General features: G+C 41.3%; 1 protein-coding gene across 1 annotated transcript in view; it reads right to left on the reverse strand.

Moving 5' to 3' along the window:
• The window catches only part of IPO9 (importin 9), a 49,278-nt gene that overhangs the window by 8,620 nt on the left and 16,455 nt on the right, over positions 1-24,203 (reverse strand). The window contains exons 2-18 of the mRNA XM_009320377.1: positions 22,423-22,484; positions 21,681-21,767; positions 20,508-20,709; positions 19,969-20,057; positions 19,598-19,684; positions 17,823-17,942; positions 12,935-13,035; positions 11,269-11,327; positions 10,557-10,708; positions 9,357-9,455; positions 9,111-9,217; positions 7,810-7,949; positions 5,941-6,100; positions 4,631-4,857; positions 4,270-4,418; positions 3,207-3,335; positions 1,106-1,381 (exon numbers count right to left, since the gene is read on the reverse strand). Of these exons, the coding sequence (XP_009318652.1) occupies positions 1,106-1,381; positions 3,207-3,335; positions 4,270-4,418; positions 4,631-4,857; positions 5,941-6,100; positions 7,810-7,949; positions 9,111-9,217; positions 9,357-9,455; positions 10,557-10,708; positions 11,269-11,327; positions 12,935-13,035; positions 17,823-17,942; positions 19,598-19,684; positions 19,969-20,057; positions 20,508-20,709; positions 21,681-21,767; positions 22,423-22,484 (2,246 nt within the window). The remainder of the gene's footprint in view (positions 1-1,105; positions 1,382-3,206; positions 3,336-4,269; positions 4,419-4,630; positions 4,858-5,940; positions 6,101-7,809; positions 7,950-9,110; positions 9,218-9,356; positions 9,456-10,556; positions 10,709-11,268; positions 11,328-12,934; positions 13,036-17,822; positions 17,943-19,597; positions 19,685-19,968; positions 20,058-20,507; positions 20,710-21,680; positions 21,768-22,422; positions 22,485-24,203) is intronic.

Consider the following 24,203-nt stretch of genomic DNA (forward strand, 5'->3'; position numbering starts at 1 on the left):
CAGTTTTACAGTCTGAGTCTTAAAGACCAGGAGTAGAATTCATATGCTGCATATGTCTAAATGTCAGTCTCCAAGTCTGAGGGCATCCCTGTAGGCTTCCTCAGGGAAAAGCTGCCCACCTCTAGAGGTCCATCTTTCAGGCTAACACAGGGAAGAGATTCAGCATTGTGAAAGGCTCGTTTCTCTTCCCCTGGGGCTTCATGTGACTGCTTCAGATTTAAGCTTCCGGATCTTTTAAATCCAAAAATACGCAGTGAGAGCCATTCTGAACAGTTACGAATCAACAGTGTTTCCAAGGGAAAAAAAAACAAAACAAGGCTTTAAGATGAAATCTGTGCTGACATCTGAATGGCCTTGATTCACCGTGTGCTGGCTTGAAAAATGCACATACAAAAATCAGAGAAACACACAAGATAAAAGGGTTAGAGCAAAGCGAGCCTCAGCCAAGTGCCACAGTGAGGGCAAAGGTGGGATCTTGCCGGAAGGCAGAACTCCTCAACAGCGCCAGAAAAACGCCTTCCCCCAGCTGCCGCTGAGGAACCAGGGCAGCCATCACTAGATGTTTTACATTAAGGGCCCAGACAAGAAAGATAGAAGACCACTGGGATAAAATCATTCCATAAAAGTATGCCACTAGAAGTAGGTCAAGGCTAGAAGAGATGATGATGCTCTTGTCTGGCCTCTCATCTGATGCAGGCCAACTACACCTCCCATCCACCAAAAGTTCACCTTGTCTCAACTCCCAGGCATTTATCCTTCGAATACAGCACAAAAACACTCGAAAACATGTGCTGCCTTTACCACAACATCCATACTTGGGCAACTCTTTGTCCCCTCTAAAGGTTCACTGCTTGCAAGTACAAGGTCATGAGGGACTATTTAAGGTGCATTAAAGCTTACCCACAAGAACCTGGCTCACCCTGTAATCTGGGCAACTCTGTATGAGCAGAGCAGGCACTTTCCTGACTGCCTCAGGAAGACATGTAGAACCTCCAATTGCAGTAGCCATAAATAATCAGGCACACAATCGAAGAAAGAAAAAAAGTTACAACGATTTCTTTTCCTGACATTTCTACTTATTCTCCTGGGTGCCCAGCCTGCTCACCTGCATTACACTGAGCGTCTCCGCTTGTTGCATTTTGCTCAGGATAGCTCTCAGGATCTGGTCCAGATTCTCTCCCAGCTCACTTCCTGCTTTAGAAATTAAAGTGGAGACCAGCCTGCCCACAAAGGCAGCGGTGAATTCTGAGGTCCTTGGATCTAGAAGCTGGCTCACCACCTGCATCACATACCACAGTCCATTGTGGCCTTGCTCATCATGCCATTGTGCAATTTGCTCCAGTGCCACCGAGACGTATGCACGCAGACACTCACCACCGTTCTAAACAAGAAAATTATCATGTTAGAATTTCCCTTTATAGGTAAAGGAGCAGGGAGGCTCGGGAAGACATCTTCTTTCATCACCCCAAAAAGACCCTTAACCAAGATGAAAACAATGGGCAAACTGGTGGCATTTTGTAAAAGATCCAAGCTCTCTAATGTGCAGTAAAAGGAGCGCCTAAATTTAAAAATAATTTCTACAGACCTCAGTTTGTTATCAAGTAGAAAACCCTTCACTGCCCAGGCAGCTCTCAAGAAGATCATCTAGTAAATACAGACAACCTGAAGCAGCTGCAGTTTTGTGCCAGTCTTGTTACCCAGAGAAATTCCAAGAGATTTGGAATCTCTTGGAGATTCCAAACAAGTGAGAGATGAAGACAGCAAAGCGTAGCATGAACAAAACACAACCCAGCAGCCAAGCTGCAATCTTTTTGAATTCTTCTTAAAACAAAGATCCAGCAGAACAACCAGCATGCTGGTCTCCAACCTCTTCTTGCTGGTCTCCAACACCGTGTGCAGTTTTGGGCCCCTCGCTACAAGACAGACATTGAGGTGCTGGAGTGGGTCCAAAAAAGGGCAACGAAGCTGGTGAAGGGTCTAGAGCACAAGTCTGATGAGGAGCAGCTGAGGGAACTGGGGTTGTTTAGCCTGGAGAAAAGGAGGCCGAGGGGAGACCTCATCGCTCTCTACAACTACCTGAAAGGAGGTTGTAGGGAGGTGGGTGTCGGTCTCTTCTCCCAAGTAACAAGCGATAGGACGAGAGGAAACAGCCTCAAGTTGTGCCAGGGGAGGTTTAGATTGGGTATTAGGAAAAATTTCTTCACCGAAAGGCTTGTCAAGCATTGGAACAGGCTGCCCAGGGAAGTGATTGAGTCACCATCCCTGGTGGTATTTAAAAGACACGTAGATGTGGTGCTTTGGGACATGGTTTAGTGGTGGACTTGGCAGCGCTAGGTTAATGGTTGGACTTGATGATCTTAAAGGTCTTTTCTAACCTAAACGATTCTATGATTCTATTCTCACTGGTACGTTGTTTAGGGAAAGCCATTTCTATGGTCTGTATTCACATGGCAAAGGGTAGCTGGCACTATAAAACTCCTTACGTAAGGAACGAAACCAGCTTTATTATTTATACGCCATCTAGCAGCTAGAGTGAAAAGGCACCCTGGACTTTTAGCCTCTGACGCTTTTTCTTTCTTTCTTAAATACTCTAAAGACATCATCAGGTAATAGCAGAGCCTGCCAACAAGCACAGCTCAGGCACTACTGCTGTTGGAGATGAATCCTTGCTCTCCCTCCATCCCATACCTGGCTCAGTCAAAAAGAAGCTTGCCCTCCCCTTCCCACCTAAATGAGTACAGGAGAAAACTGCTAGAAGGAGGAGGTCTAGGTGGTCTTCTGCGCAGGAGGTCTTCTGCTTCCCTATGCCTGAGCATGTTCCTGAAGACAGCCTCTGCCATTCCTAGGTGTGATGAAAGTTATTACGGGGGAAGAAAAGCAGTAAGGTTTGGAGGCTTTTTCGCTTGGGTTTTGTTTTGGTTTTTTTACGTGCTCCAGAGCCCTAAAATAGAAAAGATGATCAAGGCTGCTGCTATACTTGCTCCGGTCCTCCAAATTAAAGAATGAACAGTAAAAGTCATTGCAGGCCCTTGAACAGCAGTACTTTCATGATAAACTGGAGGTGGCATAGACTCCTGAGGAGCTGCTAATATAGCTATTGGCAAGCAAAGCCTGGGCTCCCTTAAAGGCTAAGCGACCTGTCTTACTTGGTCACCTCTCTTGGACTTGCATAGCCCTGCAATCCTTACCATTCCCCACAGTGTTACCTGCATAGTAGCATTGTCATCTGTGTTCAAGCTGCACTGAGCCACTGCAGGGAATGCTTGGCAGATCAGGAGCTGGGACAGAGGAGGTTTTGTATTCCTCACAACTGTGGTCAATATATCAATAGAAGTCTGAAAGGAAAACACAAACAAAAGCACTGTTACAGCAGCAGCCATAGAACGCTAAGTCAGCATTACCCACCACTGGTGCAAGTATCAAAGGCGTAAACTGAAGGGATGTGAGCCAGTACTGCAATCACATCCTGATTGTACAGTCTAGAATATTTTTTGAATCAGAGGACCTTGGAGTCATGCACCGACAGTGTCACTGTATTTGACATGGAGACGTGATGTGCGCTGTAAAATTTCCCAAGGCAGTTCAAACATTAAAAGCCGTGTAACCACTTCAATACAGAAAACAGCTTCACAGTAGCCTGATGCGTGCTAATCAGTACAGCCAGCGAACGGTTCTAGCTGACTTGTTCCATTTTGTTTATATTGATTTAAATTTATTTTAATTACCTGTGAGCAATTGTTACAGTCATACCAATCAATAGGCAGATTATAAGCATATTGATAAAGATGTTTATGGGTTTCATTCCGTACAATCAGTCTACATAGTCAATGCTTAATCTTTCATAAGCTGACTTTTTATAGAAAGGACAAACCTGTGTAATTTATCTCCAGCAATTTATATCTATGTGACATATAAATCAGAAAAAGCCTTAGAAAAAAGTGCAAGGAATAGTCGTGTACCCTGCTGGAGAACATTCCACCAGAAAGAGGAGACATTGGTGAAAGATGGCTATGTCAAAGCAAAATGACTAGGGATACACTGCAGAGACTGGAAGACGGCCAGAGGAGCAGTTTAAAGTTAACTTCTAGAAGCATCTTCCCCCATCTGCAGTTTGCCTTCTCTCCACAAAGAAACCTCTACCAATGATCGAAGTCATTGTTCCAAAGCAGTTCAAAAGCAACCTTTCTACTCTTTGCAGACCAGCCATCCTATACGTTAAAGAACAGGGAATCATCTCCAGCTAAGACCGTGTACCACTGTAGCACTTACTGCACAAAGTCCTGCTGGGATCTTGTCAGCAGGGGCCTGCATGATGCTGACAAGAGTTGGTATTAGCCTCATCTGCATTGGACCCTGGCAGGCTTCTATCTGAGCTAGCTCCTTAAAGATATCTTGGGCAAGAGAAGCAACAACTGGATCTGGAGAGAGAAAGCACCATTTACTAAAACATACTAACAAACACATCTCAATTTTTGCTACCACTATTTCAAATAGGCAAAGCAGCAAGTCTCCCTTCTAGCTTTACCGTTGAATGAATCAGTGTTCATTCAATTATCATTTATTAAGTTTTCACCACCGGGATTCAGTAGCAAAAACAACTGTACTTTGAGAATGTAACTTGAATGCATACCATTACTGTACTTCAGAAATATTGCAATCGTGAAGGGGCAGATTCTGTTCTCCACACTTGCTGTAAATGCTGGGTCTACCGTACAGACAATGCACAGCGTCTCCATCACGAGGTTTAGGACCTCTGAACTGAACTGAGTTGCCAAGTGGATCAGTCCATCAAGAATGCTAGGAAGGAAAGGCTGCAACACATGGGTGCTCTCAGAGATCTTCAACTGGTCACAGTAGCTAGACAAGAAATTCGTGATACAAAAATATTGAATATATTAAAGTGATTTATACATTTAACACTACATGATATATAAGGGGATATTTCACCCCACCCATTCTTCTTCCTTAAGTTCACTCCTCTAGGACTTTCCCCCATCAGTCTACTATTCCTTGATCTCAACAGCTCAGCTATCTTTCCTCCTCATTCCATCCCCAATGGTTTGCAGAAGCAGAGTTGAGCCAAGTGATGTTAAAAGCTTCCACCGCCTCTTAGTAACAATTCTCTCTCAAGAACTGCCCACCGATGGAGAAAATAAACCTTGAGGAAAAAAACATAGTCTGAGTGAGAGACTCACTGCTTACAACATCTTTAATCACCATGTTCTACAAGCAAGCTAGGGAAGAGAAAAACAATTTCAGGAATAACTAAGTTGTAAGTCTCTGCCTTTATTCATCATCATTTCAGTGCAAATAGAAGACAAGGTGGTTTTCGGAGGGGGGGAAAGAGAAAAGAAAGAGTTGTTCTTTTGTGTGTTTTTTGGGTGGGTTTTTTGTGTGTGTTTGTTTTTAAACTAATGTTCAATTTTCACATTAGAATCAGTACAGCAAATCTTCCCTTTTTCTTCTTGCAGCTTATTTACAAAAATGGGATGCCAACACCCCCCCCACCACAACCCATTCCTTATTGTTGTGATTTGCTCCACAAGCCTGTACTATGTCATTCAGCCACCTTTGTGACTAAACAGGAGTAATCTTGGTTTCATCTTTATGCTTTCCATCACTATCTAGTTCTGCTCCTCTTTGGGACTGTATCCATTATAACATTTTATTGTAGCCATATGAAACTGAATCTCAATTTCATATTTTGTGTGTGTTTGTGTGAGAGACTCACTGCTTACAATTGAATCTAAATTTCATATTCCTCATTAGAGTTATTCTATTTTGAACCTGCTTGCTTACGCTTTTTAAGTTGACATCTATCTCATTCAATACTTCCACAGTATATACAGAAATATTACCAGTATTTTAACATACCAGTTTTATAAGTGTAATTTATACCACCTATCTCTGGAGCTTTGGAATATCTTAGGGTTTGCTTACCCCCAGATAGCTCTGACTGCAGAGATTCGGACAGAAGGAGGCTGGGTTTCGTGTAGACCACTGACAGTAGCTTGCAGGAACTGCTGGATTAGTTCTGGAGACATAGCCACTGTAAAACGGCTGGCGGCCCACAGAGCACGACCCAGGAGAAAAGGAGACACTAAAACAAAACAAAAAAACCCCAGTGGTTTTAGAGTAAATTTTATGAGTTTAAAATTACAGCTGCTTCTATCATTTATCCAAAATTTTGTCATCCCAGTAGGAAAATGGCAAGATATGACACAGAAGACCAGTATGCAGGCATACAAAGAAATTTTATTCATGGGCAGAATCCAGTTTATTTTCTTAGTTATTTCAAAAAATAATTTCTCATTTGTTTAAAAAAAAAAAAAACCCCGACACCTTCTTCCTTCTACTAGTTACACTTGAATTTGTTCATCAATACAACAATATATGCTTTAGCGATCATCAGAACAAAAGTAAAGGAAGAGAATGAAGGCTTTTTCAGTAATTCCTATTCATCTAGCTCAATATTCTGTCCCCAACAGCAGCAAATAGCAGAAGCTTAGGGGAAAGAATTAGAGAAACAGAGCACGTATACAAGGATCTTTTACAGGTTACTTTTCTAGTTTCCAGCCATCACCTTGTAATTACAAAACACAATGTTCAACAGCACCAGTGAATACTCATTATCTACTCACCTGTTTACACTTATCAAGGTATGAAGTATCTTTATCACACTTAACCCTTCTGCCTTTTCAGGCTAAAAGAATCCTTATCTATATAGGCTATCCTCAAATAGATGATGCTCTCTATTTCTCAGCATCTTTACTGCCATTATTTATACTCCTGCAAGTATTAATTTTAAGATGAGGACATAAAAAACTCCATGCAAGATATAAAGCAAGAGAAAAGCTTTGTTTTCCAAGCAAGTATTATAAAAAGCCAGATTTGTCTTACTACCATTACTGAGCATTAAATGGACATCCTCTGAGAACTATCTATATACCGAATCCAGGAGCTCCTTCTAGAGCACAACAGCTCATTTACAACCCAATACCACATATGTGTAAATATACGTAAATAGCTGAGGTTGTTTTCTTACATGCATTGCACACGATGCACTTTGCTATTTTTTCATTCAAAATTAACTCAAAAAAAGAAAAAACCTTCTTTGTAATAGGCTAAACAAATGTTTCTTTATGAAAGCATCCAGCAATTTGTTTTTCTGCACTGACACAACTTAACGTGGACTCTCCAATAATGCTCATATTGGCTTAAACTTCTCAAATTTTAATTATTTGCAAAGACTCTCGAGGTCCGACTTTCAACAACTCCTTTGACTTTCTTGCACACTGATGTAAGATAACATAGAAAGCAGAAGCCTGCAGAGGTCCCAATAATAGGATCCCACTCAGCTAGAAATATTATTTGACTTCATGTGCTACGACTAGTGTCAGCCCCAGCGTAAAGAAAACGGGATGGTATGTTGCTGCAGGAATTCTGAAGCCTGTCAAACACTGCTGGTGTCTTTCCCAGAAACTGATACAGGACAACAGAACAGCTATTTTCCACCAAGTTCCCCAAGCAATTGCTGTTCCATCTCCAAGCCCTACAGGCTCAAGCATCCAAACAACAATGAGTTGCAACCAAAGGCACAGTGTCCTACATTTAAATGACTTATACTAGACCTGGTAGCATGTGTGAACTCATAAGATTTATGCCCTTTCACGTGTACAATGTGCACAACTGCATTTCACAACACCACACGCATACAGCAACCTGATTCATCAGACATTTTTGTTTGTAAGAGATTTCCAAGGTCTGGCACTCAGTGGTTACTCTAAGTAATGGCAAGAGCCAATGTACCTGAAAGGTTGAGGTCTGCAAGAACAACATTTGTCAGGAAGCCATGCATATCAAAATGTATTCTACCATTCTTCACACTGTCTGTAATAATAGACTTCACAGAGCCCAGAGCCAGCATACAAGCTTCATGTATTTTCCACCTGCAAAAGAATTCAGATGCCTTTAGGTTTTTCCCCCAAAGTTGCCTCAATAAATAAATAAAAAATCTGAAGTGAAACCATAACAAGTTTTTGGTCTAAGCTACCACAACTATTTTCTTGATCCCAAAGCAGAGAATTTAAAAAAGTCCTGAAAGAAATGAACATTTGCAAAACTCAGCAAGCTGGGGGCTTGGAAACTCACCCAGGATAGGCAGCATCCTCAATCACCTTCTAAAATACGGGTTGAATAATTGTTACTTCTTGTATCAATTTTGTTCCCATAATAAAAAAAGAAATGAGACTTTTCTATGAAGGCTTCTATCTCCAGCTGTGCCTTACTTGATTATTCTATGTGCAGAAGCACTGTGATACCCAGTACGTTAAAGGTTTAAAAATGTCTATTTTTGCATTACGTTTTGTTAATTATGATGAAATAGGGTTATGGGCAAATACCACTTCTCCTTGGTTCTATTTGTGAAGCAAATAACCTACTTTAAAACTTACTACAACTAAGGCAGACGGGGACTCAATGTCCGATTTCTCTGACATTCAGCTGCTGCTCACTATACAGACTGGCTACTCTGACACTAGTATTCAAAATAAACACAAACACTGAACTAATGCACTGTAAAACCAAGAGAGAATAGTTATGGAACAGCAACCAGCTACTCTTGCAGTTGAGCTTTCTCCTCCTGTCCTCAAGTAACATTAAAAATTGCAACTTTGAAGTTCTAAAATTGAACACGTACATCACCTATATCTCTTCTTTATATCCAGTAAAAGAAGATATGCCTGAAACTTTGAGCTCAATTAACTGAACAGAAAGTGGAAGTATTGCCAATTTCTCTTCAGACTGCATATAACTAATTATAGTTTCCAATGATATGTTTTAAGGAATTGTCAAGGGTCTGGAGGGAGGGAGCCTGGGGACAGCTGGCTTGCGCTAGGAATTGCTGAAAGTATTCCACATGAAGATTTCTTCATCTGGCTCAAGAACTGCTGTACTTCCTTTTTCTTCTTCTAATCAGAGTTCTCAAATTTCATCCTTGTCCATCAGTAGTAGTGTCACGAAAAAAATGTGATTAAATTGTGCTGCACCCAATGCTGCAAAAGAGCTTGCCATTCGTATCACTGTCGTTCCCTGCTGCCCCATCTCCTTACCAGTGCTCAGCACCGTTGTTTTTAGCCTGCTCAGCTTCTTGTAAATGTCTTGTGGCTGCTGCAGCCAAAGCAGTTGCACTCTCATTCTGGAAATCGGCAGCCACAGCCTGTGCAGAAGGAAACGGTAACACTTATTTGTACAGATTTTTAAAAGTTGGCCTTTTCTCCAAATGCCCTTCACGAAGCTAGGTTTATTATTTGTTGTTATTATTTTGGTTGCATCTAAATGTGGAACACATTGCATACCAGCAACAGATCCTGTGCAGCAATCCTCACTGTATAGGAAAAAGTATCATCATCTTCATCCTCCACAAATTGTTGCGGATTTGCGGTCCAAACCTTTATCTGAAACAGAAAGGAGACAAGAAGGATAGCGTGGATGAGTAATTCAGAACACCAAGGGTAAAAGGAAGCTTTTCTGTTCCCAGTAATCTCAGTTTTGCAAAACTACTTTCAGAATTTTTCTCTGCCGTAAGAAGTCAGTCTTCAACTGGTTTTTCTTACATTCTATTGGAGAAACCTTTGAAAAGACAACACCCTCCCTGTTCTCTTGCTCTTCTGCTCCTCATTTGAGACCAGAATTTGACAGAACTAATGACTGACCTGGAATCAATGCTACACAGTTTTATTTATAGATGAGGAATGGGAGAAGCAGATGAATCTTTAACAGTGTGCCTGTTTTTAAGCACGCCTACCTAAACAAAAAGATGATGGCTGTCAGGCTTGGGAGGCCAGGAGGCATGTAGAATTTCAGTACAAATTATTTCACACCACTAGCACAATTTTTTCACGATCACAGAAACCTGGCCTATCCCTTTCAGCATGATAATCCTCATTTTCACAGCATAATACTTCATGAACGAATGAAGAAAGAAAGCCTGAGAGAGTTGGGGTTGTTCAGCCTGGAGAGGAGAAGGCTGCAGGGAGACCTTATTGCAGCCCTTCAATAATAAAGGAGGCTTATAAGAACGATGGAGACTTTTTACCAGGGCCTGTCATGACAGGACAAGGGCCAACAGTTTTAAACTGAAAGAGGGTAGATCTAGATTAGATATATCCAAGAAATTCTTTACTATGAGGGTGCTGAGACACTGGAATATGTTGCCCAGAGAAGCTGTGGATGTGCCATCATTGAAAGTGTTCAAGGTCAGGTTAGACGAGGCTTTGAGCAACCTGATCTAGTGAAAGATGCCCCTGCCTGTGGCAGGACGGGTGGACTAGATGACCTTTGAAGGTCCTTTCTAACCCAAACCGTTCTGTGATTTGCTGTCCATGTTACACCATTTAGGAACATTTGGATGCCATTGCCCTAACTCCTGGCACAGCAAAGCGACAGAACAGCCTATTAGATTCCAGCAGCTTCCATGCACTGCAACTCTTCCTAGGACATTAGCTGTTTTAAATCTCTCATCATGTTTGCTTCCTACACAAGACAAACATGCTCACCTGCTCCTCTGTGATCTGCATATAAAGGAGGATGTAATAGATCAGCTCAGGCAAAGCCTTCTTCACTGTGCTCTTGAATTTGTTGTTTTCCAACAAGGCATGAACAAATTCAAATATGCTGAACACTAGATTTTCAAAGCCCAATACTTCACCTGAACAAAGGAGTAAGTGGAAAACAAAAGAACATGACTGAATATGCTAACATACAGAAAGGCAGAGGCGAAAACAAAAACCACATCTGAATATGCTAACAAACAGAAAGGTATAAATGGGTGTCAAATATAATTACAAATGGTTAGCTTGTCTGACGAGATGTTTATTCTTACTCCTGGACTAGCAAGGGTGGCAGCAGCCCCAGGAGGACACCTGACCTCATCACTTTGCTCTCTTCCCACCTCGCCACACACCCCTCATTAAAACTGATCAAGCTCAACCTAAAACCTGTTTGGTTTTCTTTTGTCCCATTACTTTTACCTCAAAATTGTTGCAGAACTCACTCCTTGAGTCATTGGAAAACTTAAATTATGCAGCTTCATTGATCACAATCACATGTAACTTGCAAAGAAGTGATGGACATTGTTCTAACACCATAAATGTACCTTTAAGCACAATCTCCTACAGTGTTTCAGTCACTGTTTTGACAACAATAATATTAGGTAAGTCCATTCCTCTTCAAAAGGGAAGGCGAAAGTGCAGTTTAACAAGTTCTTACCATCAGAATCCACAGGGTCCTCCACCTCTTCTGTGTAATTTACTTCTGTTCTCACATAAGTGGATGGAGTTAAGTAAATATGCATGTTTCTAAAGAACTGCATCTATTTAGGAATCAATCTGTTCCTATCTTAAAATTCCTGATAACTAGGGAAGTTTTCTTTCTTAAAAAAAAACTTTGACTTTACGCACAGTCCTGTGTTTCAGAGACAACAAGCCCCAGGAGCTCCTGCTTTGTGCATTGCCCAACTTCAAAGACCACTTCCACAGTCCACTTCCACATCACTTTAGTGCATCCTTTAGATCATTTGATTCACTTAAACCAAATCCTCCAGGGTAACCCAAAACTTCATTTATGTTAAAACTTTGCAAGAACAGAACCACTCAGACTCAACTCTTTCCAGGGGACAATGAGCCAATTCATCACTTTGCTGCCAAAGGGTGAGGAGCCACCCCATGATCCCATGTGCTACCTTATGTTGGCTCTGCTACTCGTCAGGCCTCTCCATGAGCCTCCAAATCTGGACAGCAGCAGAAAACTAACCCTGGGGTGGAGAGGAAGGAGGTTTCTTTGGGGATGGCGAATTGAACATCCAACAAATGCCAGAGCAAACACAAGGGAAGGAAGGACAAGACTCTCCCCATTTGCAAACAAAATACTTTTTTGTCAGCTCAGTTGCCAGCAGGACTGCAGTGGGAGTCAGGACAGGGGAGGGAGAAATACACCATCAAAAATTTAACAAACAGCTCCTTGTATTTTAACAGGTGTCTAAAAAAACAAAAATAAAAAAAAAACCAAAAAACAGCTGACCTTGAAACTAGACATCCTCTACTTGTTCCAGAACTAAGGCTATTTTTATGGTTTCCCTGCCCATTTTCACTCTTCATTGGGTGCTATCACCCAATATGCAGCAGGATTCTGAAACACAAGACTATGCAGGCATCTTTGACATAAAAAGGTCTAGGCCTATGATTTCTAGGAGAACAGTCATTCTTATTAAATTACAGAGGAAAAGCTCAGTCAACCCTTACACAGTGTCCAATTCTGGTGTTTATACCAAAAATTCAGAAAAAGCTACAGGAAGGCTCAGTATTCTATAATTACTGTCTCATTATAAAAGGTTAAAAAAGCACATTAACTATATGGAAAGATTTGACTTGTCAGTTTGCAAGTACTGGAAAAACTACCAACAGAACAGCTCTAACATGGCCAATTGTGCAGTGAATTAATGACTGTTAAAAAATTCAAAAGGCAAATCAACTTCATCAGCAAGTGTAACCAGCCATTAGTACTGCTGTAGCAAGGGATACTGTAGATTGTCCTTTACCTGAAGTCCTTACATTGTGACTACACATCTTTTTAAGAAGACAATTTTCACCGAAGAGTACCAGAAACAACACAGAGATCGGCCGCAATTCTACAGCCAGTATAACACAGGCACTCGCATCATTCATCATATATGACTGTTAAGCTACAAGAAACTTAATGGAGCCTACTGATGTGACAGAAATATCTGGTACATCTACACCATAGATGCCTATATTCTGTCTGTCACAGTGGACTACACCATGTACCATGCTCTTCAGCTGTGTTCAGGTCGTTACTGTGTATGAGACAGAGTTTGTCTTGTTCTATTCTAGTTAAAACCATTCACTACAAAGGATATAAGGCGGCACTTTCTGTAAGGGTATTCCAGACAATGGGCAGGATCTGCTGCATTGACGAAACCATGTGCTTCGGATAGTTTTTCACAAGTGCTGTCACAGCCTGGAACAAAAAAAGATTATCAGTCAGAAGCAAAACCAGGGAAAACATCAACACTCACTCAAATCACAGGCTGCTGTTTCATTAACAACTGAGATAACACAACGTCTTCCTGCCACCAAGGTCTCCTCCTCTCACTCTTGACCAGGCAGTCCCCTCATTTGCATGAACTCTGACAAACAGGCCCCTCTTCATATTTGCTCTTTTGCAGGGAAGCAAAGGGATAACGCGAGATGTACAACTCTGGAAATGAAGACAACGCAATATTTTGGTGGTAAGGTATAGACTCCAATCAGAAGTACATCACTGCACAGCACTGCCTGGATACGATTACCACCTGAAAGCTCTCTTGTCCCAGAAAATGAACTCTAATATCAAGTAAAACCAGACCACAGCCTATTTCCCACACTTCTACACATGTAAGCAACACATCCGTTTGCACATCCAAGGAATAGCTGCAGATGAAAACAGCCATCCAGATCAATTTTCTCATCCCTTTCAGCTGCAGACACAGGCAGCTGTGCCAGCCCAGCGCAGGGCCTGTCTTGGGAGCAGCTCAGCAGCTCTACAGCTGATTGTGCCTGAGGTTTCATAAAGCTGTCCTGATTTAGGGGAGCCCTTTCACTGACGCTTGCCAAAAAGCTTTTGGGATCCTCCAGGAGTCAGAGACCTCTCACTCCACCTAACAGACACCGTCTCCTCCCACAGGGGCACAGCTCCAGTTATTTTATATTGGTTACAGAAGAGTCCCTCACAAACTGCCTGACTGGCAGCTGCTACGAGACGTACAGGTATCAGTTTGTTTCTGCTTACCCAATACTAAATACTTTGTCCAGTCAGTTTGTTTGTAACATCAGGTACATTAATAGAAATACAAAAATAGTAATTCACCTTCCAGAAAAAAACCAGCATTCTAATATCAGTATTAGAGAAGAGCAGGCAGCTAGAGATACATAAGTTTGAGAATGAGTCTGGTGGGTGCTAGAAGCATTACAGAAAAGACCTGTTGAAGCCTCTGGGGGAAAAAAAAAGTTTATACAGGTGCTGGCAGAGTATCTGAACCTGATCTGCAGGACAGCTGCAAACTCAACACCCTGACTGCCACTGCTTATGAACCCTGTGCAAGTTTTTCTAAGCTATATGCCAAGACAATCTTGCAGGAAGCATTGCTGGAGTGGTAAGAGAGCTCTTCAATTCAATAGCTCTGCAGTTCTAACAACAGAAGGCTGCACTGGCAAGTTCAACACTTTCTGCAGCGCAAGTCATTAAAAAAAGAGCACTCTCTCCTGTCAAATGTTGTATTTCAACACCTGGCCTCTCATTCTGCCAATTCCCACTGCTTGTGGGAAATCAGTTAAAAGAACTGCTTCACAGATCTCCTCCTCCTCCTCTGCTTACCCCCACGTACTGCTCCACCACCTATTAAATCCTCCAAGAAAATCCTTATCCATCTCTCTTCAGAGCAAAGTCAAGCTGCTCCCCAAGCAGGATGTTTAATGGCCAAGCCAGGCAATAATCAACTGCATCCACACCTGTAGCCTGAGTCACTGCACTGACACACCGAAATCACCAGTGGGGGAGCAACACAACAGCTCCTCAACCCCTTCCAGCTATTCCGCAAGCAAACGTCCAACCGCATCTTGACTAATTGCTCGGCATCTCCTTAAAGTCACTCTCTGTTAAAGAGCCTTTTGTTGCTTCACTTCCTACTTGTGTCTTTAGACAGAGAAGGAATCCCCATATTTGTGGATAAAAAGCTTAAAATATACGCTAGCCAGCAGCAGGAGAGCATGCTGAAGCTAAACATTCAGTAAGAGTGCAGCAGATGCAGGTTATGTACTTTGCTCATAAACTTAGGAAATTTGCCCCCAAGACACTGGCCACCACCTTGTCTTCCATCCAAGAACAAAGGGGGTATGATTATTTTTTGTAACTAATTATTTGTTCCAACAGCAGGAAAAATACAAGCATAACTTTTCTGACCCACCTAATATACAGGTGTTGAAAGAACAGATTTTAAACATAAGTGAAGAAGCACTACAGCAAGGTTGTAAGATACTTTAGACTTGGTTAATTGGTGCTCTTGATACAATTACCACATACTAAGTACATCATATTTGCATTCCTTTGCTATGAATTTTGCCTTAACTCTGTTACCTGTCATGTTTAATCGCTCTGTTTCTCTCAAAACAATCAACAATGGCATGTTCAACAACAACATTGGAACTGGGATTCAAGAATCATTTAGTTGCAGCTCATTCATCCTCAGAGATATGAATTTAATTCATGCTAAGCTATCAAACAACAAAACAATGAATTACGCTACTGGTGTTTTGTTCTAGTCCACATGGTTGAAAAGATTTTTCTTGTGGCCAAACCTCCCATCTCCTACAGGGGTTAAAGGCACTGACATAACTTGTGACTACACTTAGAAAGATTCGGGACAAATTAACAATCAGTGGTTCACCATGATGTGATCCAACCTACTTACTTTCTTAAACAGGATAACTATCCTAGCGGATCAGGCAGATGTGTACACTTCAGTATTATTCATTAAAGCTTTCGTCACTCTCCTGCATGATGTTCTTATATGGAAAGCAAGACGTTTTAGGTCAGGGCTGCCTCTGATTTCCACCAAGAACTCCATGAACCTTGGAGTACAAAGCTCTCAAGAGACAGGGAAGAAAAAAAAAATTTAAAAAAAATCTTCTTGTCATTTGCTGCATAGCACTTCACTAAGGAAAAAAAGACAGGATTGAGTTCGCATCCAGTTGAAAATGTACTATTAAAAAAAAAAGCGTTAATCCCCTCCTCCATTGCATCAGCATTTCGAGGGGTTCCTGTAATGATCTCATCTGTAGAGCCAGCTTAACTAATCCCTTGAGGTCTCTTACTTCTGCATTACAATGACTATAAAATCCACTCTTCTGGAAGGGAAGGCAATTTATGGGTCTTTCACCTGAATCCCTTTTCCCTTAGAAAACTGGTATCATCAGCTTAAAAACCCTAAGTGACAAAATCATGAATTGCCCTGAGTCAACAGCCAAAATGCTCATCTCTTCACAAAAAGCCTCCTACAAACCACTTGCCAGCAGAAGATCTCCTGAATTTACTGTTTAAATCCATACTGATTTTCTGCTGCCATCAATGCCACCCAACATACAATAGTGTATTCAGACCGAAATCCTCTCCTGTATTGCACCTACCTAGCAGTGGCCAAAAGCAGATGCCCACACACAATTAAAGGAACAGAGCAAGAACATGATGACACTTCCTCAAATACCTTCCCAGCCTGTCACATCTTTCCAGAGACTACTGCTGTATATCAGTGCAGACATAAAAGTACAAATAGTTCTAATTCCAGTAAGCATTGTTACATAAATAACAAAAAAAGTTATTAAAGCTGCAGAATTTATGAATGTAACAAGAACAGAAGAACTGGTCTATGGTTAGGGTGAAACTATCAATTACAACTGCTTTCCATGTAGGGTGGAAACTTCTTCTACTCATTAAACATCCAAATGTATGTATCTGGAATCAGAGATTCAGACATTCTTGAGCTGCAGCCTGTTCAAATCAAGATTACACCCTGAAGAGTATCCCCTTCATGTTAGCTTTCCTCTTCATTACTGTCCCAGGAATCCCAGTACAAAGCCAATAGAAAGGAAAAAATACCGCAAGAGACACTCTCCCAACAAAACCTGCCAACACCCTACCCCAAACACCCTTCCATTTGGTGCTGCACAGCAAGAAACAAGCTCCTGCAGTTTCCAGTGTACAATACCTGCCACCCCTTTCTGAGAAGTGACAGGATGCCATAACCAGGGTACTGCTGCCTTTAACAGGGCTAAGAAAACAAGTTCCACGACACAGAACTTAGTAGTTGCTAGTTTGTTCAATACGATAGCATCCTCCTGCACCTCCCAGCATTTATTTTCATGGCTCCAGCACAAAGCTGGTCATTATGAAAAACTTTTGATGCTTGTCTTCAATAACTCTTCCTTATGGTTTTCTTCAAGGCTGAAGAAAATTGTCAATTGAAAATTGATCATGGGCCTCAGCCGTTCATCTTCAGAAACGTGTACACTATGACCCAAGTCTTGCTTATCCCAGCACATGTGCAAGTAAATGAAAGATCTGGATTTGATTCTGCAAGTCATGTTTTTGAGCTGTTCTTTTCTCTCCCATGTTGCAGGCAGCACACCCTAGAACTCCAGTGCTTTCCCAGCTGTTGAAGGGATCTCCGTACCTACACTGGCACTCTCGTCCCCACGCACTAAGATACATGCACACAGAGCTCTGCAATCCAATTTTCTTTCTCTGGGAAACCGGGAGAATACAAACACTTTCCATCTCTCTTTTGCAGAGATAATTTAGTATTAAAGAGCAGGCAAGTTCTAGAAAAGCACCTCCACATAATAAGCTTTTAAAACTTCATTGCAGCAGAATTCTGCAGCATCTTTAGAAAAGTCAGATATTTAACTACTGAGTATGGTGTCCAAACAAGATGCATCCAAGATGTCTTAGATCAGCGAATGCCAAGGACAGATAGTCCCATGGATCTATCCCTATGGATCATTTTTATGGACAGATCCCTATGGATCTCATCATAGGTATCTTCAGTACAGGCAGAAAAATTTATTTCAATGTTGTATTGTGCTGGGAGCCAAAAAACTTCACTATTCATAACATGAGCAGTACTAGGAGAGGTGACATGCACTCAAGTTTCTCCGTGTTCCAGCACATCTGGCAGTGTATTGGTATTCAATTCATTCTTTATTTAAACTTACCTTTAAGACTTCCATCTTAAACCCGCTGTCTGATGTAGGTCCGTCAGGCATTTGCAGGGCCTGAACAAAGGCCTCTGTGAACTGCTGCACCACAGGAAAAATCAGGACTTTGGCCGCACCCTGGTTACAATCAATGCAAGCACAGGTGAATACTAGATACAGAACCCCCACATCTGACAAGTAAAGCACTAGAAGCAATGGCAATTGCACTTTTCTGCCACAAAACCGAAGAGGGACTCATGGCAACTGCAGAACGTTGCAAAGTCTTGTTTCAGGCATCACTTTGGCTCTCTCCTCATGCTGGGAACTAAGCTCAGCTGAATCCCACCCTTCAAAATCACACAGTACAGACTGCTACAAAACACACACCTACATCTAAGCCAATCGCTTCAGACTCTAAATAGAGATCCAGACAATCCAGTCCGGGGAGTCTCGGGAGTAGCGCACATCCTCCTAAAGAGGCACTTTAATTTGATTAGATGAATCATGCCCTGCACCCTACCGCCTGGACCCGCTCCGGGCTATAAAAGAAACCTAGGGTGACTATGACACACTAGTAATTACACTGAACCCTGTGGACAGCATCTCTCTCTCTCCTGTGCCACCTTCCCCCAAACCAAACAAGCTCTTTGTGAGCTGAGTATCAACAGCTGTCCTGAAGATTAACCTGATGATTCTTCCTAGGAAAATGCAGTAAATATTTTTCCAGATGTCAAAGCACTCCATAAGCAGTGCTTGGCAGAGCAAGTAATATTGGACAAAAATAATTTTATTGAGAATATTCATCATAACTCCATAGCTAAGACAGCGAAGTTGTATGCTTAAATAAACTATGAAATACCACCTTAGCAATTTATAGAAAAAAAATAAAGAGAGGCAATCTTTTAAAGTCAAATTTCAATAGAAGTTGTTTTGTTTACAATGTAAAGGACACTTTCAGCCCTCCTCCAGAATAAGACAGTGGGGAGCTATTACTACCTTTTGGATATGGGTACCAGCTGCATGATATTATTGCATAAGTAACCTTGTCAGCACAGTAGAGATATGGTGTGACTATCAGAACTTCGCAAAAGTCTGCACTGAATTGCTCCCTGTGCAAACAGGGAGGAAACAGCAGATATAGCCACTCAGCAACGACCAGCCACCAGATCGAGAGTCTCCCTTTCCTACCCTCGCCCCCCAAAAAGTTAAAAAGAACAATTTATTGTCTGGGGAGTGCTGGGAAACCCAGTTGTCAAAGGCCATATAAAATGCAGATGTGCTCAGAGCCAGACAAGAGACTCGTGTATAAAGCTGTTTAATTGCATAGTGTTTTTCTTTCTTAAGAGTTATTCTTCTAAAATTCTGTTTGGTTTGGTTTCCACAACCCCTTAGAAACACGCATGCTAAAGCAATTGATGAAGTTCCAGGACTTGTAACCAACGCCTCGCGCAACGGCCAGAACACACAGTTCACCTGGAGACTGGAATCTATGACAGGGATTTCCAAAGAAAGGGATGATACACTATCTCCTCCCCTTTCTCTGAGCTGTTACAAAGCATGTCTGTTGATAGGGCACAAGTTAAACTTAATTATGGAAACCAAGTCACAGTATCAAGGCATGCATACAAAGGAGGGAGTTAACCATGTTGAATGTATTAAATTACACCCTATTCCCCAGAATTACAGCTGACAGAGTATGTAATTCTCCAACATTTCATTTTCATATTAACAATTATTTAGAACCTTGCTCAGTTTGAATTCAGCCTATGTTGTAGGGTAAGTTAAACTCTTGCCTTTTCCAGTTCCTCCATGTTACAGATCATATGGGCACACGTGGTAAATATCTCCACTGCACGTGACCTTGTGCGAATACCATACACCTAGAAAAAGGTTTAAATAATAGATCAGGAACACAAGATACTTTTACTTCCTTTAATTTTCTTTTAATTGTATTTATTTTTTGCTTTAACTCGATTCTCTTATTTTATCATTGGCTTCAACATTTCTGTTGAAACATTAGCTGCCATCAACTATCACATCAAGAAAATTCTTTAAGTCTAACTCATACTACAGTACAGCTTAACCATTAAATCTGGAGTTTCTCTGCTCCAAGAAACATTCCCACTAATGCCATTCAGTACCAACTTAATAGTGAAGATCATACCTCTGCCATCGTGAAAATTTTGTACATCTCTGGAAGAATAACAGGAGCAACAAGTGGCATCTGTGTGTCTGTCACCTCCCGCGTAAACTCTAGAAAATGAAAAAAGAAGGGAAATTCTTATAAAAAAAAAAATTTGTAGGCAACAGCAACAACAGAATCTTTGGGAAATACTAACACCATACTGGAAATTCATTGATTCGTACTTGACTAGACCAGTGTCATCTGGCCTACCCATGGCAATCCTTGAAGGCAAACAGAAAAATCATCACACTAAAAATTGTGGGTATCTGGAAAACAGGGTGTTGCAATCAAAGTTCCTGCGGAGCTGTAACCTGTAGCACAGAGCCCTCTTCCTCAGCTTTCATGACATCTACTGAGCATGCAATTCAACAGTGACCAACAGGCATCACGCCCAGCAAAAGAGAAGCAGCAAACTCCAATTTCTTCAATTTGGAGTGAAAAGTGATAGGATACTAAAGTAAGGAAAAGCCTAAACCACTTCCCACATCAGCCTTGCCAAAGCTCTTGCATACACATACCTGTAAGCACTCTCATGGCTCCATGCACTGCATTCACATCTCCACTAACCAGCATCTCCATCAAGAGATTGAAAAGCTCGGGCCAGGCTTCAGGCCAGTCCCAATGGGCTATTGCTGAAACTGCATAAGCAACACTCGAGCGCACTTTGCTGATCGATTCTCTCAGCCCATTGGGTAGGAGCTCCCTAATAGCAACTTTTGCCTGTAGAGAATAACATTATTTAGCAAAACAGATCCCCAGTCATAAAACAATTTAATAAAAAAAGTGTATACTTATGACTGTATCCTGATATTGATTCAACATTGGTTTTACAAAATGAACACTCACGAGACAACAAAACCTTGCATGCTACACCCCGCAATTTTTTTATGGAAAACTGCACGGTATGTTGTAACATAGCACTCTTCTCACACAGAGCACTCGGCCAAGCATACAATAAATAGCTCACAGCTGCAATTAGATAGGATGTAGATATCTACATGGAAGACATCCAGAGTTAGCCGAGATAAATCCCAGCTCCAGTGTCAGGGACTATGTTTGCTTACTTTGGAAGGTTTTAGTAAACGAGAACTAGTCACCCAACTCTGAAGGGACAGGAAAAAAGCGCCAGCACTTCTGGGGCATAATGCACAAGATGTATTTCAAGCAGCTATCTCTGGATGGGATGAATCATACCCTAGATGTGAAAGACGGTTCAGTCAACAGTCAAACTGGCAAAGGGCTGGAATCTCTGGCCATTTGAGTTGTTATATACTCTTACTGAACAGATTTTTAATGAAATCCAGCAGACCTTTAAACTGAAATCTGTTATGGGAAAATAGCCTTTAAGTCCCAAGCTGAAAAACACAAGATTTAGCAAATCTCTGAAAAAGGACTGCCAGAATCAGTATTTGTAAAACTTACAAAGCAGCTTTCTTCTACTCTTGCTCTTAGAGCAGCAGAAACATTATGGCTGAGCTTTTCCTACAGAAATTAGCCCAAGCTTCTCAAGTCTAGTGTTGTTTTAAGCAACTGAAAACAGATTTTCAAAGTGGAAAACATCAGAAAACCTTAACTGAAGCCATTAATCCTCATAATACACAAGGGCACTGACACATTTTAAACCACCCACAAAATTAACATTCTTGATGGATAAAGTGTCTCAAAGTAGACAACATGAAACCAAAGCTTACCCTTTCTGTGGTCTCTGGAGGTCTAAACTTTTCTGACTGAGAACACCAGTGAGTTTCCACATACTGTTTCAAAATGACAGACGCTAGCTGTATTAGAAGAGAGGTCAAGAATCAGTAACAAAACTTGCAACCACGGTGTCACCCCTGACCCGTTTGCTCAGTCTCCCATCCCATCATGCTGCTTTTAGAGGGGTGACAGGGCTTGCAAAAAATGTAAAATCTTTGTGAAATGGACAAAAAAAAGTTACCGCAGTAAAAAGATGAACTGATGGTCATTCATTGAGCAATGATGGCCTGTACAGCACTCTGACCCAAGGCAGCAGCTTTATTTCCCCACCTCTAAAAAGGCACAAGATATGGGCCACATCGTTAACTAAAGAAATACAGAACCTAAACTTCCTTTTCAAGGAGGAAAACACCTACAGAAAAAGCTGCTGCAAAGACAAGTCACACTTCTGCTTGCTGATGCCTACCATCCAGCTAATAAGTTGTGCCCGTTCCCAGTACAGTAGTGTCTCAGCACCAGGTTTAAGTCCAAAAAGCACTACTTTCAAAAAAGGTAAGTTTATAACACCTGAATAATGCTGAAAGAGAAAGTGATGGCTCTAGAGAAATGTAAAAGAAAATGGTGAAACAGTAATGGAAAGCTACCTCCAATTTTTCACCTGGAAACATGAAAGAATACTTTAAAAATCAAGGAAACTACCATCAAAATTCTTTCTACAGTTCCAGGTAAACTCACCTGACGGATGGCCAGAGCTCCCTGGGGATCGACAGTCAGTTCTGCTAAATGAACACCAAATTCTGCAAGGGGAAAAAAAAAATGTTGGTATCATAACTTTTATTCCCACACAGCAAAACACATCAAGATTTTTGGAGAAAGGCATCATACCAATTGAGTGACTCATATGTGGGAAGGAGAAGACAATTCCAAAGCGTAGCTACTCAAATGAATCACAAGCATTAATTCTCCCTTGTGCTTTCTGCACAAATTTAATTTATTTTCTCAGCATCTTATTTCTTTTTCTCGTGGGCAAAAAATTTTGCAACACAGGTTAATAACAAGCAAATGATTTGCAACTTTTGAAAAAAATCTTATCTACAACGTAACATCATCAGTCAAGTCCCTACATGAGGGATGCATGGATAAGATCCAGGACGGGGTAAGACAGAAGACTGTCAGCCAGCAGTCCCTTTTCAGACAAGCCAGGTTCATCCAGAGAGCGATTTGGAAACATCACTTCAGCTGTCCCAAAACACACCCTAAGACAGCTCAGAACGCACCAAGCGCCCTCCTGAGCAAACCCTGCCCGAGCACACTGACACCAGAAACTGCCTGTACAATCATTCAGGCTGCGGGACCTTCTCCAGTAAGAAATTTGTCCAGAAAAAGCAAGAGCTTCTTTTAGTTGCCAAGCAAGTTCTGTAACAAAGTCAAAATTTAAACGCTTGTACCAATTCTATTGATGACTGAGTGCAGGAAATAAAAACCAGGAAGAACAGCTGTTCTGGTAAATCCATATGCCTCGATAAATTTGCTTAAAACTGCAACTTTAAGTTCCGGGTAGCTGATAACTGTACTAAATACTTCATTTAATTTCACTAGTCTGCTTAAGAAATGCATTTGTAAGGTTTTAGTTCTAGAAACTGTGGAGCAGAAGGTATGCCCTGAGGTCCCGCTAGCACAACCTGACTCCCATGGACAGGATAAATGTGCTTACAGCATCCCTGACAAAAATGTATTGAAAATTCTTCTGAAAAAGAGTTCTGCAACATTCCTTAGCAGCCTATTTGAGTACTTCACAAATGTGGTTATCTGAGTTTCTCCTAATATCCACCTCACTTGTAAGAGGCTTTTCTGGGTTGGGAGATAATTGCCTCTCACTGTCCCATGCTTACACTGAACATGCCCAGTTCCTTCAACCTTTCTTCATAGATCATGCATTTAAAAAAAAAAAACGGGAAAAAAACCCTCTTATCCTAGCTGCAAAAGCAGGGAGCCTCATTCTGAGATGTACTTAACATAATACTCCTCTTAACTGTAGTAGTAGTAATTATTCTTCTAGCTGTCTGCAATATTCCAGACTTGAGTATGGCATTGCATTTCAGCCACATTTTTAAAGGGTATAAATGAACTAAGAAGCCAGAATAAATGCAACAGCTTCACATAGTTGCAACTCACTACTATGACTCTATTTTGCAATCTTTAAATCTGGTTGCATATATGCATTTGATTTTTTCCTTTACATATGGTACTCTGCACTTGATTTACAGAATTTTGTTTCAATTATTTCAGGCCATCTCTCCAATTTTCCAACATCTTTTTAATTCTGCTCTCCAAGCAGATTGCAGTGCCATCATTAGTAAACTAAAGGTGTACTCACTACTGCAGTGACCAAGAGCTCTGTCTTAAAAGCCCCTTGGGTTTCACAATAAGCCACCGATAACAACTCTACGCACAGGTTATCAGCCAACTGTGCATCTCAAAGTATTACAAAACTGTTTGTTCTTAACTGATAAATG

Source organism: Pygoscelis adeliae, unplaced genomic scaffold (genome assembly GCF_000699105.1).
Source record: "Pygoscelis adeliae isolate BGI_AS28 unplaced genomic scaffold, ASM69910v1 Scaffold343, whole genome shotgun sequence".
Classification (NCBI taxonomy): domain Eukaryota; kingdom Metazoa; phylum Chordata; class Aves; order Sphenisciformes; family Spheniscidae; genus Pygoscelis; species Pygoscelis adeliae.